Here is a 16549-nt window from a genome sequence, read left to right as displayed (position 1 = left end):
CTCGGCAGTGCGCAGCAGGGCGGCGCATGCATATGGGAGCCGTTCTCATTCGCCACCACCTTCGCTAATCATTCTTGAGGCAGATTGAAGACTTAAGTGCCAGTTTAAGTGAAAAATTAAAGAAAATGTACTAAATAATTGCAACACAAAGACTAACTTAATCAGTTTTAACGTGAAAAGATGCCAATGAAAGAAGAGAAGCAGCGGAGAAAAGAAGAGCTGCTCAGGAAGCAGCAAGCACATCAACCTCTGAGCAAATGAATGGTAAACGTACAGAGAAAGAGGATGAAAACTAGGAATGCTCAAGTCAAGTGTATTCACTGCATGTTATCGTGCAGTACGCCGTTACTGGTAATATATAAAAGTTATTGATTATAATGAAAAATTATCAGATTACATCGTAATGTCGGCATGAAAAAAATGACCGCATCTCCAAGCATGTATGTGTTAGGGTAAAATACTTATGTAAGACCGTAAGAGTGCTTCCCCTTTGAAAAATCAGCCGTCATTTTCTAAACAGTATTGAAGACCAATTTGAGACATGAAGAACATGCCTAAGTAGACTGTTTCCGCACAAAGTACGTACCCAAATGTTTAAAATGTGAAAGTAGTGGTAAAATGTGCCCTGCACAGCACATATAATATTTTTCTCCAGAAAATTGCACTTGTCCGCGGACAACTGAAACCAGAAAAACACGCTTGTCTGACGGTCAATTTACCTGTGTTGGACGAGTCGGGCGTTGGATTTCCGCACCCCTGTATATTATATATAATATATATACTGTATATGTATATATACAATCTGTGTGTATATTTGTAGGTATAGTTATTATGTAATTTTTTTTCACATTAGTCATATTATCTTGACCCTATTATGGCATTTACTTTGTAAAAAAATAACTATTTTTCCTGTGTCATTTGTTTAAGTAATACTATCATTTAACTGTCTCTTTTTAGGTTACCTTTGCCAGCCTTATTAAATGAAACGTCCATCAAGCTAGTTAAGCCTTCCTATATGGCAATGACCTCTGCAGCCCAGAGGAGACGGAGATTGTCATGGTAAGTCTGTTTCTTTATTTCTGTACTTAAAGCAGAAGTACTGTAGATGTTACTCGTCGAATCAAGCACTGCAGGCTCTATAACAATGAGGCAACACAGCCATGCATGGTTTTTCATTAAGATGATTATTCTCATTACTTGTTTGTTACCTGTAGCAATTAATGTTTCCATGCTTAAAATAAAAACTGAAAAGCTGACAGACAGTAGATAATGTAGTTGCAGTAAAGGTCTTCTGCTTAGTACTTCAAATGTGACTTTTGCATTCCAGTCAATTTATCATTAATAGATCACATTTTAAAGTAAGCACCATCACACCGTATTTTAATAAACAAACAAGATGACAATTTAAAGCTGCAACTAAAAATAAGAATGTGAGATCATTTAAATATATCACAAATCACAGAGAAAAATTGAGTAACAAAGGACAGACTACAAATGATGTCTTGGCATCTGACCAAGAATATAGAAATCCATCACTAGTAACTTGAAGTCTATGGATCTTCCTGTGACTACATTTTCATTTCACCCAACTTACTGTTTAACTCAACTGTATTATTGCTGCTTTAACCAAATCCTATCTGGAACCATTTCTATCTGTTTGCTGCTCTCAGTATAGCCATATTGCTAATGGTTGTATTATGTCTTCTAGTGGTGGGTAGTCTGCATTCATATCCTTTTTTACCGGTGTTCTGTATTTAACACAATAAACCATTCTCTCTTCATTCAGTTTTTCACTAGCAATGCTAGCATAATGAGCACTTTCCCATTCTTGGTTCACATTTTACCATATGGGAAGGAAACAGTGTATCTGTTAACAGTTATAAATTATGACACTTGAATGCAGTCTAAGACTATTTATCCATTATTCTTCTTCCTATACATTCCCACATTCATTGACAAGATTAATTTGCTTTCATAGCTTCATATAGCTCCTTAGCTGCTAGTAGTATTTATAAAAATATATTTTTTATAAATCTGAGCACTATATTTTTATTTATAACTCTGTTTGCACAAAATTACAACTCAAATCAAACCCAGAGCTGATTATCCTCCCAAAATTAACCGAAGACGAAGCAGGATAAACAAACAGTATAGCCAAAGAACTTTATTAATGCTGTATTTAGTACCTAATATCTTAGGGGCTCTTAGGCTAATTCAGCAAGCATCAGAAAAAACTTTAAATATTGAACTTCTTTTTAATACAGAATAAGGCTTCAGCAGAAAATTATTTTTAATACATGTTTCTGATTGAATTTATAGCATTGCTATATATTTTGCTATTGTTTTATTTAAAAAATAATAAAAGGCACATTTAATGAATAAAATTGTTTACAATAAATTATTGTGTGTTCTTTTTTCCATAGCAACTCTGCTTCACTCAACAGCCTCAGAGCTGGCACACAGGGAACAAGTGCTCCTAAGAGAATGAGATTGGATCCTCTGTCTGTGAAGGCAATGAGAGTACCCAAGTCAATGGGTAAGTAATATTAGAATTTAGCAATCAGATACCAAAGTATAAATTATGTGTTACCATTATCTACATGATAAATTGGCTTCATTAACAAAAAAAGCAGTTACTTTCATCCTACACCTGATTCTTAAAACATCAATGAAACACAATGTAACATTATATTTCCCTCAGTATTTCATATATACATTGATAGTTATCCAAAACACTGCATTAAAAAAGTTTATTAAAATTTGAAAAAATGACTTCAACAAAACAATTTATAATGATAAATACAGAGTTCAAGTAAGCAAACACCTTTGAGCCTACTTGATATATGTATAAATCTGTTTAAATAGTCATACATTTATTTCTCATTCCTGAGAATTTAATGATTAAGATCCAAACAATATTGTGGCTAAGTTAGTTCAATATCATTCACTCAAAAGCACTATTTTTAGAAGACTTGTGTCAAATGAGAATTGTAACTAAAGAAACTTATTCACACCAAAATGAAATTTACCATGTCTTCTGGTTGGTTAGTTCATTTTTTTTTGTTTCTTTTCTTACTGTAACACACTGTGTTCCCTAGTAAGTATCTCCTGACTGTAATAACCTCTTCTTTAAATGGTTATTATGTACAATTCAAATGTAAACGTTTAATTAGAAACTTGATGCCAGTAGTATGGGCCTTATACAAGAGTTATTTTGTTGAATAATTTGTTACACTCTTTCAAGAATTCAAGATGTAACTACTGTATATACTAATAAGATTTACATCATTCAATATTATTCTTTTCCTTACTACACATGGCCAGCAATCCTGAATTATCTGAATATTTATTGCAGTTTTCACTGTAAGCTGCTTTTTTCTTTTGATTTTTATGATGTTGACAATGTTCAAGGTTAGTCAAGGTAATTCAAGCTTACAAAATCATCAGTATTTCAATCACAGTGCTGCTGGTGGTTAAAACATTAACATTCACTCCATACAGGTTTAGTTTTTGTAGAAGAGACCAGCATTTTCCACAAAAAAAGTAAGCATGTGGGCTTTGTATGTATTTTTGAGAGTGCAATAAGTAGTATTGTTACTTTCAAAATAGACAACGTGCATTGCAGATTCACAGGGATTGTAATGATGTTCTTAGTGATATTAGATTGAAAGATTACTACTGGTTTTAGGGAAAGAAGAAAATAATATAACAAGAGGTAGTCTAGTCTTGACTTTGTTATTAACTGTCCAATAAGCATATATATACATTTTAAAATTGGCTATTATAGGAGATCTTAGGAGAAGGTGCCACTTTTAGTTTAAGCGTTATTTTATTCTGAAACATCCTCCAGTTTTAAAACAGGATGTAGCCTATCTGTTAAATCTGAAATTTAATGGTAGTCTTTATCCACTATTTAGCATCTACTTTAATTAATTTAGTATATGAAGTATAGAAGGGAATTCATTATAGTATAAGAATGGATTGTTTTTTTTCCACATTTGCAGTAAAGTCACCCTTATGTTATTTCTTATTTGTCTATAGTCATGTATTACAGGATAAAGAGCAAAAAAGACCCTTGTTAGTTTTTGCAGCTCCTATTTAAGACCATTATGCAGAACCAAAAAATCACAAATGTGTGCATTTTGTCAGTCATTCTGTAAAATTAATTATACGGAACTAGGTGATAGTAGTGAAACCTACTCTGAAGGTGACTGACACAAAGCAGGAGAACAGTCCCCTTCTGAAATCTGTCCATGTACGACTTCAGGGTATTTGACTACGAATTGCTCCTCTTCATCCGTGAAAACAAGTTCTGAACCTGTATTTCACTACAACTCAGAACAGTATTTGGTAGTGGTTAAATTGATATTCTGCTATTTTGTTAAATTTAAATACATTTATTAAAAACAAAAAGAAAAATGTTAATTTAAAAAGTACCAAATCTGAATTTTATTTGTAGTAGGTTTTTTTTTATGATTTCTGCATCCAGATGAAATCCGATTGAACAAATTATTCTATTGATTCCTGCTAGTTGGTAATTTCTAGTAATGAGTAAACCCTGCAGAACTTTGGGAACAAACTCTGCAAAATGCTTTGAAGTCAGTGGGGCAGGAGAAATTCAACTAGTTTTGATTAGATTAAAAGAGTGCAATTGTTTTTTAATTGTCCCTGAGGGCTAGGGAAGTGTCTACCAACTATGCTGAACCAATTATTGTGGTCAGGAAATCTGATCTGAGCTGTGAAGCAGCAATGCTAACCAACTGTACCACCCTGCCTCAAACAGCAAAAGAATAACCACAAACAAAATGCAACAGTCACAAACTAGCAATAAGTAAATATATATAATCATTGCAGTCACAGAGTTCCAGTCTTGGGATCACATTAGTCATGCAGTGAAGCGGTGTCTTGGGACTGGCTCGATCCATCGTTTGGAAACATGTGCATGCAGATTAGCCATGTAGGGTTGTGCTGCCAGCACACATGAATCCATGTTGTTTATCTGGTGGTAGTACTCATAATATTCTCTATTCTATTCTATTTTTACTCTATCTCTATAGTTATCTCTATATTATTTTTCTTAAACACATACAAGGTTCACTGCTGGAGTACTGATTGGTTGTGACATTATGTAAGACCAAAGCAGTTTGGCAACGATTTTACAGTGTGCATGGTGAAAGTTGTACGCATGGCTGTTACAGCTCTGTGATGCCATGCTGGCCTTGCAAAGCATCATGGAATTCTAGGAAAAAAATTCTCCTCAAAGCAAGATGTATTCCAAATATCCAGGAAGATAGTTTGGTGAACAGCATCACCAACAAATACAGCATTTTTGCTGCAACAATTGCTGTGGCGAATTTCGTTGTTCAGCATTAGCAGTTTCTTTCTATAATTAAATTTTGGGTGTTATTTTCTCACAAACCTCTTAACTTTACTAATTCATGAACTCTAACAATTAAAACCTATGGGTACAATAGTCATCAGTTATTCAAAAATAAAAAAAATTGCCCAACTCATACTGAAGGTATTTACTACTGTTAATGTGCTTTTTTTTTATTTTGTTGCTTCGTTCAGTAACATATCCAATGTAATTATTGAAAATTGAATTACTTTACCCTTCTTCCCCTGCATAGGAGACTCCAGAGATCAAAGCAAACAAATCACTTCACAATTCAGACATGGACGAACCATTTTGGAAAGAAACCCACGCCTCCCAATGTACAGAAGTAATGCATCCCTGTTGAAAGCTGCAAATTTGTTAAAGACTGTTACAGATAAATCCTAAGATTTTTCTTCATTGTAATTATTTAATATACATTATAAAAGTATGAAATAGTGATATTTTGAATCCTGTGCTTTGTATTGATCAGATAATGATTTGCACTGTTAATGGGGGGGGGGTGGGGTGGGGTGGGGTGTGTGCTACATTCTCTATTAAAAAATAGATTTTTATTTTGTTGATTTTTTTTTTTTGTGTTGCATCTCTCCTTTCATTGAAGTCATCTCACAATTTTTCTTTATTTTTCCAACCCACTCATAATGTGCGATGTGTTCAGGTAAGTTCTAGGCATCAGATTTCTCTCTTCCATGCCTTCTTTGTCTGCATACAACTCCGTTTTTTTCCTTGTTAGAATTATAAATGCCGTTGCTCATGGACATCCTCTGTATTTTTCTTTAGAATCTCCCCGTGAGTATTTCCAATGTGTTTCACCTATATTTTCTTTTAGTTTTGGTGTACATTTTTCATTTGATTTCCCCTGTGTTCCTATTGCACATGCAAGTGTTTTAAATGCTTGTAGCCTACTGCTTTCATCATTTTCCCTTATCTCTGCAGCATATAATGCTGTATTCCTTACTGAGTTGTTAATAAGTGGGACATTCATAGGCAAAAGTTATAACTTTTAACTCTTGCAGAATGTAACTCCTGCTTGTTGGCTACCTTTCCATAATATGTCTTTAATACTCCATGTTCCTTCCACTGTCTGATTTATCCACCTTAGTAGTATAACTGATTAATATCGCTACAGAAAAAGGCATTTTTATTTCACCTTTGTTTATCTTTAAACACCTCAGAATACTTCAAACTGTTCATCCCCGTCTTTCTTAAATTTCTGCAGCATGCATTACTTTGACCATGAACTCTGCATTGTTTGACATTCAATTCCCGCTCTTTGGCTTCATCATCATTTCTGTGAATATGAAGAACTGTATCATTTCTGTGAATATGAAGAACTGTAATGGTGAAAATGAGAGTAATTGTTGAAACTGCAAGGGATTTGTTCTAACTACTGCTGTGTATGAATATTTTAATAATGAACATAATGAGAATATTTTAACAACTCAAAATCAGTTTTCTACGGCATTTCTGAAGCCTTTCTTGGTCTAAATAACATAAGACCCTTTATACTGGAATTCTCTCACAATAAAGTTTTTGAAGCTATTTTTCTTTTCATTATTTTTTTCGTGATTTCAGAATTTCTTTGCTTTTTCTCTATGCAGTTACCATTTAAAAAATCATTTGAATGACTTTTGTTATATGTGAAACTACTTTGGTCAGTCACTGTGATCTACACAGAAGGGTATAAAACTTCAGCATAGTGGTGGTCTTCTGTGGTTTTACAGGTTTTGATTGCAATTGGTGTTTTAACCTTTGTTAAATTTTTGCTTTTAATGTAACTCTTGTGGTGGCTATGAGACTAAATATCTGTCCTGGTATCTGGAAGGTTGCTGGTTCAAGCCATGTTACTCCTAGAAGGGATTCTACTTTTTTGGGCCCTTAAGCAAAGCCCTTAACCTGAAAATTTTTCCAGCAGTTTTAATGGGCCCAGGACTCTGACCTCCTAAGGTCATGTGAAAAAGCGCTAATTTTCACTCAGGGATTAGTAAAGTATATCAAAAGAAGAAAAAAAAACTCGTAACAATTTTAATTTTCCGACTTCCCTTTCAGTCATACTTCATTTAGATTTTCTGAAGTACAGAGAAGGGATGTACTGACTGCATTCACTTTCTGCCTTGTTTCCACTATTCTCTTCTTTGTAAATGGTATATAAAACTGAAGGTATGAAGCGTCAGTCAAACAAGTGAATTCCGCTGAAATAGTCACCCCTTGATTGAAACAGTGTCAGCCCACAGTTCACCATACCTTTAAAACAATTGGGGGGAAAAATAAATCAAGCAGTCAATAAGTTGTAAAACAGTGGTTATGAAAAGTTACCACCACTTTTCAAAACTTGTACCATGTGCATGACACTCTTAAAAACAAACTAGGCTTGTTGCATTTTTATTTGCACACACTAACCCAACATTAGCTCTTTGAAAGTAAAGACATTAACATCATAATAATTTTAATTAGTACTAGGGGGCTTAGCCCCCTGCTTGCTTCGCTCACCAACCCCCGTGTTTGGTTTTCCGGATACACACTTTTAAGATTTTTTTTTTTCTTTGAATTGTTGCTATTTCATTAGTTTCACTTTTATATCAGAACTTCTGTAAAAACAATATTTGTAATCATGCGAGTCCCAATATGCTGAATCTTTTTAATGAGGTCAGGACAGGTTTCTCTGGAATTTCAGCACAGACAAAACGATCTACATCATCAGCAGTTAATCATTTTTTTTTACAAAGTAAAAAAGTAGAGTTCTGCATTAGACTCCTGTCTGTAAAGTCGTGCTATTTTCCTCTCACATTTATATACACTAACAAAGAAACCAATAAATGCATGTGCAGTAAACTCCGTTTTTGAAATTCTCAAGATTCTTTATTTGTCACATGCATAGTTATACAGGACAACACACAGTGAAATGCATCCTGATCTGCTTATCAAAAACTGTGCAAAGTTAGAAGAATATCAGATTAACAAAAAGTCATAGATTGAAAGGTAACAGTATAGTAGAACATAATAAATAAATACAATTAGTGAATAAAGTAGAATTAAGTGTTAAGGCGCAATAGTGTAGTAATTATTGTGCAAAACCAAAGTTAGACTGGTGCATAGTTAAATGAGGCAGTTTGTTTGTTTGCGCTACTGCGATCTTTACTTTCTTTTTTTATATTTTCTAATTTTCCTACTTTCATATCCTTTAACTTTCTCCACATGTGTATAGCGCCTTTTTTTTTTTAGCCTTTCTTTTTAAAAATTTATTTATTAATTTTATTGTAATCATTCCATACAAATAGATCAATTTATAACAAAAAAAAATTGAAGACGAATCAAACCCCACCCCTGAGAAGGAGAGCCTTTCTAATTTCCCAGGTTTCATAGTCTCTAACCTGTTCTGCATGTGTTTAGTGTCAACGTTTGTAAACGTCTTTATGAAGTTCTACTTTCTTTTACTCATTGTCTTTTAATTCTGAGCTGGATTGGACGTGCTTTTTTTTTCAATTCCACTTGTTCCAGGTTGATAATTACTTTCCTTATTTTCTGAATTTGCACCTCGATTTATTCTTTTTTGCTCTTTTTTCTGTCCAACGCATTTGAGTCTCTTTTCTCCGCGCTGCTTTCTTCTTCGCTTAGATGTCGACATTTAATTTATAACGTACCTTATACGCTTTATATGCGCTTTCAGCCCTGGATCTGTGTGTGCTCAAATCCTTCAGAAGACTGAATGTTTTGCTGCCTATTGTCCTATTTGATAGATTGTAAGTAGGGTGTGTCTTTGGTTTTGCGGGTCTTTACAATGTCTTACGAGAAGATCACGTATCGTAGACTTGCTTTTTGCTTTCCAGGACAGGATTTCTTTTTATAATAGATAAGTTATTATTAATTGTAATATTACAATGCCTTTTTTAACTGTTGTTATAACTGTATTTGTCAACTTGCTCAAACATAACCAGACAACTTACAAATCACACAACAAACTAATCATCTCCTGCCTGTGATCAATTGTGCTGATTTTGATCCGATATGATTAAAGGCATCAGTTTCTAGAGGATTCCAGTGCTTTCCAAAAGTAAAGAATCCACTATGGGCAGAAAAGGGCTTTAAGAACAACTTCAGGATTAAGCTTTGAAAGGGCACATATTGGAAGATCAGTGTAAAAAGATTTCAGAGGCTTTAAAGCATCTCCTAGAGCCCAGTCAACACAATCGTTACCAAGAAGGCATACAGTATAACACCATGCAGACCTTCTGCAGATCAGGCCATGCCTCTAAACTGGAGGACCAAACAAGAAAGAGTCCAATCAGAGAAGGTACAAAACTTTTGAAGGAGTTACATGCCTTTATGGCAAGTAAATTCATATGCACATGCATAGAACAACATCAAAAGTGCGCCACCTAGCTGGCAAGATGGGAAAAGGAAGACCATATTATATTATGGTTTGCTAAAAAGCACCCAACGGATTGTGTGGCCAAGTGGTAAAAGATGCTGTGGTCAGAGGAGATTAAAGTCAAACTTTCTTTTCTCATCCATACTTAGCCTCTGCCTCACATTTTAAAAATGTTATCTGTATACCTGTATATGTTGGCAGTGTTTGAGCTGTCCATTCACCAAATTGTAATAATAAGCAAGCACTTACAAAAGTAACTGCTTGTTTTGTAGAAAATGTCATTAATTTCACTTGAAGAATATAACTACTTTTAAATGCTTATTAAACAAAAACGTGTCAGCTGTCTTCGCAAACTTCATACTATGAGCTGATTTATTCCATTATAGGCACTTTTTGGCAGAGCCTGACACTGGAGTGTTGGGCTCATGGCAGGTGCTTTGTATGGGATACCAGTTACAGGCCACTCTTGCATCTACAAATGCTTTTATTCTTACAGGAGCAGTTTCATGTTGCCAGTCACACCTTGCTTTATTACTGTACTAGATGTGCGACACATCTAAGAAGGGTTGAAATATATTTTGTAATACATTTAGTAATAAAACTGCACTGCAATTTTTATTCCAACAAGTGGTGCATCACAACATTAGAACTGTTTTTACTAATCCCATATATGGCATATAAAAGACACATAGCAACCAGATTGACACCCGGATAAATAGCCACTTGTTTTTATTTTTTAAGGTGGATGCCACATAGATAGATGAATATTTTTTCACACTTGTAAAGCACACAAACATAATAACTTCCCCAATATACATTTCATATAAAAAATGCAGTATAAATGGTTGAGAAGACTATAGGTTGTTTTGTTTGAAAACTTCCCCACAGGGAATTTATTTAGTTTTTGTGAGTGTGTTTCATTTTTGTTTCAGTCCATTATTTTTGTAGGTGGGCTATGTAATACTTTGTTAAAAATACATGTTTGGGATGCTGTGAGCCAATGACTGGATTGTGTGACAAGGGTAACATGGGCACTTTTGCTATTGTTGTCTAGTATTGGTCTCCATAGTTGCCTATTTTGTGAGAAATTTTGTTATCTCTATTGTTCATGAAGATGTGAGATTGACAATTTTCCTCCGCTATCACTACAAACTACACGATGCAAGAAACATAAACAAATTTTTGGACGGGGGGTGGGGGGGGGGTCAACTCATTTTTAGCTTGTTAATAATTGGCTAGTTGGCTGTGTGTCTTGAGCATATGCAGTGAGGCCATATTTTTATGATATTTGGACAATGGCTTTTCCCAATGTGAGTTACAAGTTCAGTATGCAAAAATTGTTTACAGACTTCTTTTGTTTAAATTACAGTCGACAAAATGGGCAACTTGCATGTCAGGCTCAGGAGTCTGATGCGGATTGAGCCATTAGCCTTTGGATTTAAGGACCAGCATGGTAGAGGGGCTATGTAAAAATAAAAAACGGTATTATTATCGATGCCATCACTACTACAATGTAGTGCCCACCAAGGGTTAAATTGGGCACACCCATTCAATCTGCTTCCTACTCGGCCTGCCTAAATCACCACTGGGGTGCTTGTGACGTAAATTTCTTCAGCAGTCCTGGTGTGTGGACAGTCACATTGGCGACCTCCAGAATTTTGTGACCAGACAGTGTTGACAAAACCTGAGCTCATTTGAGAATCAGTTGTGTGAATCATTCCTTGCTGCCCGCACCTGCACAGTCCTACATTTTTCTCTATTTGAGGGAACTTCTGCATTTCCATTTTCCAAACATACAGTACTTATTTATTTCAGGATTGTGTGAAACTGGAATATTTTCCAGAAGGTTAAACAAGAACCATTCATAGTGAGATACCACTCTATCACAGGGCACAAGCATATCGGTGAAACAAATCTTTGGGAAGTAACCCACACAACCTCAAGGAGAACATGTAAACTCCACTAAGACTGCGTCCTGCTCTGGGATCAAAGCATGGTTTAAGTTCTTGGTGGTGGACACACTATTCAGTGCAGCACCACGGGATTTCAATTGGTATTCATTTTGCATAAAATGTTCTCATTATCTGAAAGGGTAACACAGTGGTCCATTGCCTCACAGCTCCAGGAGACTGGGTTCATGTGTTTTTCTGGTACATTCCAGAGACATGCTATTTAGGTTTACAGTGACTCTAAAATTGCCTCATGTGAGTGAAAGAAGAATAATACTGAAAAGTATCACCATATTGGATGCAAGCTTAAGATTCTGGAAAATACAGCAGAAATTTTAAGAATATTACTCACAAACCCCATTAATCTAATTCAGAGTCCCTTGAATCATAGCCCACCCTCGCAGCACTGGGTACACATTAACAAACAAGCATGGAGTTTTATATCAGGCCTGTACTTGTACACATATCCACACTCACTCTGGGGGCAATTTCAAATCACTAGCTACCCCAGACTGCATATCTTCAGAGGTATAAGAAGAAAATAAGAGTATCTGGTTGTAAGGGGCAGCAGATGGTGTTCATTTCATATTTCAGGAAAGTGAAGCAGTTATCTCCAAGACACTGGGTTTGAATCCCACCCAATCATGCTAAGTGTTGAGTTTGTGTGTTTTCCCTGAGTCCACATGAGTTTTTCTAGTTTCCTCATCCAACACAAAGGCAGCTCTAAATTGGCCTCTTATGAGAGTGAGTGAGTGGACCCTGAGGTGGGCTACCACCCTATCCAAGTTTGGTTCTTGTCTGGCATCTTGGTAAAGTAATAACAGAAATTAGATGTGAGGGAAAAAATTTACTTAGGCCTTCAATTTAGTAAAAATCTGAGGGGCCTGGGCATATTCGCTGGGGTCTCCAGAATAATGATATACAATACAATACAGTTTATTTTTGTATAGCCCAAAATCACATAGGAAGTGCCGCAATGGGCTTTAACAGGCCCTGCCTCTTGACAGCCCCCCAGCCTTGACTCTCTAAGAAGACGAAAAAACTCCCAAAGAAACCTAGTGGGGAAAAATGGAAGAAACCTTGGGAAAGGCAGTTCAAAGAGAGACCCCTTTCCAGGTAGGTTGGGCGTGCAGTGGGTGTCAAAAGAAAGGGGGTCAATACAATACAATACAAGACACAGAACAGAACAAATCCTCAATAAAAAATAAAAATTTTTTAGAAGTACAGAGCAGAATTTAACAGTAGATGATATCACATAATAAGATTTGGCTAATTTTAGACTCCTGGAGACCTCATCCATCAAGCTGCCTCCCCCATTTGGCCATTCCACGGCTGAAACAGTGTTGGGTCAGCCAATCCGATGAAAGGACCCCTCTTTCCCACGATTCCTGCGATCCTCCATCAGGGATGACTTTACCTTAGGCAGGCAAAACAACTTGGCAGGTGGGCCGTGGCACCAAGTGCCACATTTGAGTACCGAGATGCGGTTAGTACTTTTAGTTTCTCTAAATGGCACTTGTAAGAGTGTGGAGGTAGATGTGCCATGGACTGTTACCTGGTCTTGGTTCTAGCTGGCTCAATATATCCATCCATCTGTTTCAAATCTGCTCATCCCAGCTTCATGTTACCAGGAGCCTATGAATGAATGCCTGTGTGACTAAACACTCTTATCAATGAATGAAAAACAAATAGTTAATCTAAACCCACACCACCTGATTTCCCAGCAGTAGTTCCTACCATTCGTGTTTGTTTGCTATCCCATGACCCATGAGTTAAATGTAATTTCCTGATTTTTCTAAGAGAGTCTTTCTCCTCCTAGTAACACTTTCCTAGGAAAAGTCCTAATTTGGCCATCACGCCAACACTTGTTACATTACACTGGCCAACATGACGACAGGAAGGTTTTTCTAGTGGAACGTGTCTGCAAAGTGCAAGTTACCATAGCGACTGCATGCCAGTTCCAAGCACAAGATCAAAGTTTCTGGGAATTCACTTTTCTTAGAAAAGTTTATGTGACATCCATTTTTGACTTTGCAGCACAGAGAAGAAGTGGTGTGGAGATGTCTTTAATGGCACTCACCCTCCTGCCTGCAACCTAACCCTTCTGGGCTTCTCCACATCCTGTTAACTGCTTCAGCCTCTTGAACCCTGGCTGGCTCGATCGTCCACAGCCTCTGGAATTGCCTAAAATCTTCCCCACTCAAGTCAGCTTGACTTTCCCAAGGTAATCCAGCCTGTAGATGAAAGTTTACTGAATTTTCAAGCCTGGATCCTGTTTCCATTTCAGGGAGTGAAACAAAACCAAATATCCTTTGCTGCTAAGCACTTGCTTTTTTGTCCATTGACCCCCACCCCCACCCCATTCCCAGCAAAGTGATTTGGTCAAAACCTAACAGCATGCCATTTTAAAAAAATAAACAGTTGTCGGCTTGGTCTTACCCATTAGTCGTTCCAGGCCAAGCTGGCTGTGGCCAAAGCTCCCACCTGTTGATGACTTGAAAGCCGGAGTGTACCTGGTGGTAGTCAGTCAAGCACAAAGGGCAGACCTTGAGATGTTTCCTGATGAGACCACTGAAGACATCGGTCGCCTTGAACTCGAGAGGCTCTCCTCAGGTAGGTGAAAAGGTCAGATTCCAGGGGCTTCATCCTTCATTGTGACCTGACATTCTGACTTGGAGTGCTTTTTATGGAGGGAAAGCTTTCTGGCTTACATTTCAGTGCAAAGGAAATGCAGATGACTTCAAAGGCGATCATCTATAACTTCCCAAAATCAAACTCAGACTGAGTGGCAGTTTATGCATTCCTACATTTAAAAGGGTTAAAGAAGCTGCTGCTGTAGGAGCCCGTCTCTCCATTAACCAAACAGTATTTTATTATATTAAAACCAAGGTAATTTAGTACCTGCTGCACAATTTCATCATAAGATTGAAGAAAACTACTGGAAACAGGGCAGAGAAAGGTTAGGAGCACGCGCTGATCCAGTGCATTGCCGCACCCACCACATGACAAACCAGCTCAGGATCCCAGATTAGGAGCCGAGTGCAGCCATGCAACAGGTGACACCTCAGCCCCACACTAGTTCAGATGGAATGGAACCAGTGTGACGTTTTTTATGGTGGCTGGAGTGCCAATTCTGCAGGTTGGAGGGCCTACATGCAGGGCTGGATGCAGATTAATGTCATACCCAGGACGGAGCAATTGCAGGTTAAGGGCCTTGCTCAAGGGCCCAACAAAGTAGAGTCACTTTTGGCGTTTACGGGATTTGAAAAGTGTAAATCCCTAGCCTCGGAGCCACCACTCCACCCACAGGTCAGGAAAAAGCACAAATGGTCCACCAGTCCACCACAGGGCTCATTGACACATCCATCCATCCATTTTCCAACCCGCTGAATCCGAACACAGGGTCACGGGGGTCTGCTGGAGTCAATCCCAGCCAACACAGGGCACAAGGCAGGAACCAATCCCGGGCAGGGTGCCAACCCACCGCAGCACATTGACACATCTCTTTTATAAACATTCACTTGAAAACAACTTCCTTTATATCTTTGGGTGGAGATATGAAATGAGAGTACCCGGAGAGAACTCACATGGACGTGTTGAGAACATGCAAACTGAACACAGTGGCAGACTGAAGTGTGGAGCTGTGGCATGAGTTACAGCACCACCGCCATAAAGCATTTCAGAACCTCAGGTGCTTTACAACGAAAACAACTAAGAGAATGTATGTAGGACGTGATATTCGTGTGCTTCCAGGTTTAAAAGTTGAAGCATTTACTAGTCACTTCAAAAAGTTTGTTATCACAATTTTGTTTATTACTTATTTTGGGGACTGTCAGTTATATTCAAAAATAAGAGTAGTTACATCTACTAGTAGTGTTCATAAAATATCTTTTTAATACCATTTTATAATGTGGCTTTAATTGTGGTTAGATGTGGAGAATATGTGGCTAATTGTACTTCAAATTTCCTAAATATAACATTTTTCGAATCAGAATTACTTTTATTCAGTAAGGACCTAATGTACAGGAATTTACCTTGGAAGCTTTGGAGCTGCTTATGACTTAACATAGCATCTCAAACAATTAATATAATGTTAAATAACATACATTATAAACTGTAAGAGCCATTTTCCTTGTTCTATAAGATTCATGAATATTTCTTAGATGACAATGCATAAATAACGGGAAGTTCCTATAATCCCCGTAAAATAGATTCACAGTGGTATATTCTTACCATTTCTAACAGCTTGGAGTAAACATTATTAGTCAGTCAGCTAGTGATAGCCTTGCCTTGTATAAGGTGTAGAGGCATACGGTTTTTAACCGTGATCACACGTCACCATGCCTGGGCACTTGCATATGTGCCAACTGGCTTACGAGCCTTTTGACTGTGTGAAGCAAATATGGACTTAACAGCACTTAATTTATGTGTTGTGCCGTACGTAAAGCGTATAGAAGAAAAAGCTAAGAACCTTTAAGTAGAGAAGAAGAAACGTGACCGCACGTAACGGTGCTCGATGGCCTACGGGCTCTTTGAATGTGAGAAATAACAAGTAAAGAAAACTTGTTTACTTAAGTACTGCACCGTACACCAAGGTGTACAGAAGAAGAAATTAAGAACCTTTAAGAATAGAAATAACTAAAGTCTTTCAAGAAAAGCTAAGTTTAAAGAAGATACATTTTTCCTTTTTTTTGCCTTTTATTCTACGTGTGTAACAATTTTTTTTTTATTCTTGTGTGGACTATTTGCTTTTACCTTTCACTAAATACCTTTAAAACCAACTCTTGGACTCTGAGAATTCTTTTGACACGCGTCTTACCCGTGCCTGATGACACG

General features: G+C 37.0%; 1 protein-coding gene across 1 annotated transcript in view; it reads left to right on the top strand.

The window, feature by feature from the left end:
- Positions 1 to 5896, top strand: part of kif18a (kinesin family member 18A) — a 123411-nt gene extending 117515 nt beyond the window's left edge. Inside the window, 3 exon segments of the mRNA XM_028794233.2 lie at positions 958 to 1059; positions 2424 to 2536; positions 5631 to 5896. Of these exon segments, the coding sequence (XP_028650066.2) occupies positions 958 to 1059; positions 2424 to 2536; positions 5631 to 5782 (367 nt within the window). The 3' untranslated portion in view covers positions 5783 to 5896.
- The last annotated feature ends 10653 nt before the right edge of the window (positions 5897 to 16549 follow it).

The sequence above is a fragment of the Erpetoichthys calabaricus genome, chromosome 2, assembly GCF_900747795.2.
Source record: "Erpetoichthys calabaricus chromosome 2, fErpCal1.3, whole genome shotgun sequence".
Classification (NCBI taxonomy): domain Eukaryota; kingdom Metazoa; phylum Chordata; class Cladistia; order Polypteriformes; family Polypteridae; genus Erpetoichthys; species Erpetoichthys calabaricus.
The sequence above is the reverse complement of the archived record's forward strand: the minus strand, read 5'-3'. Positions and strand labels throughout refer to the sequence as shown.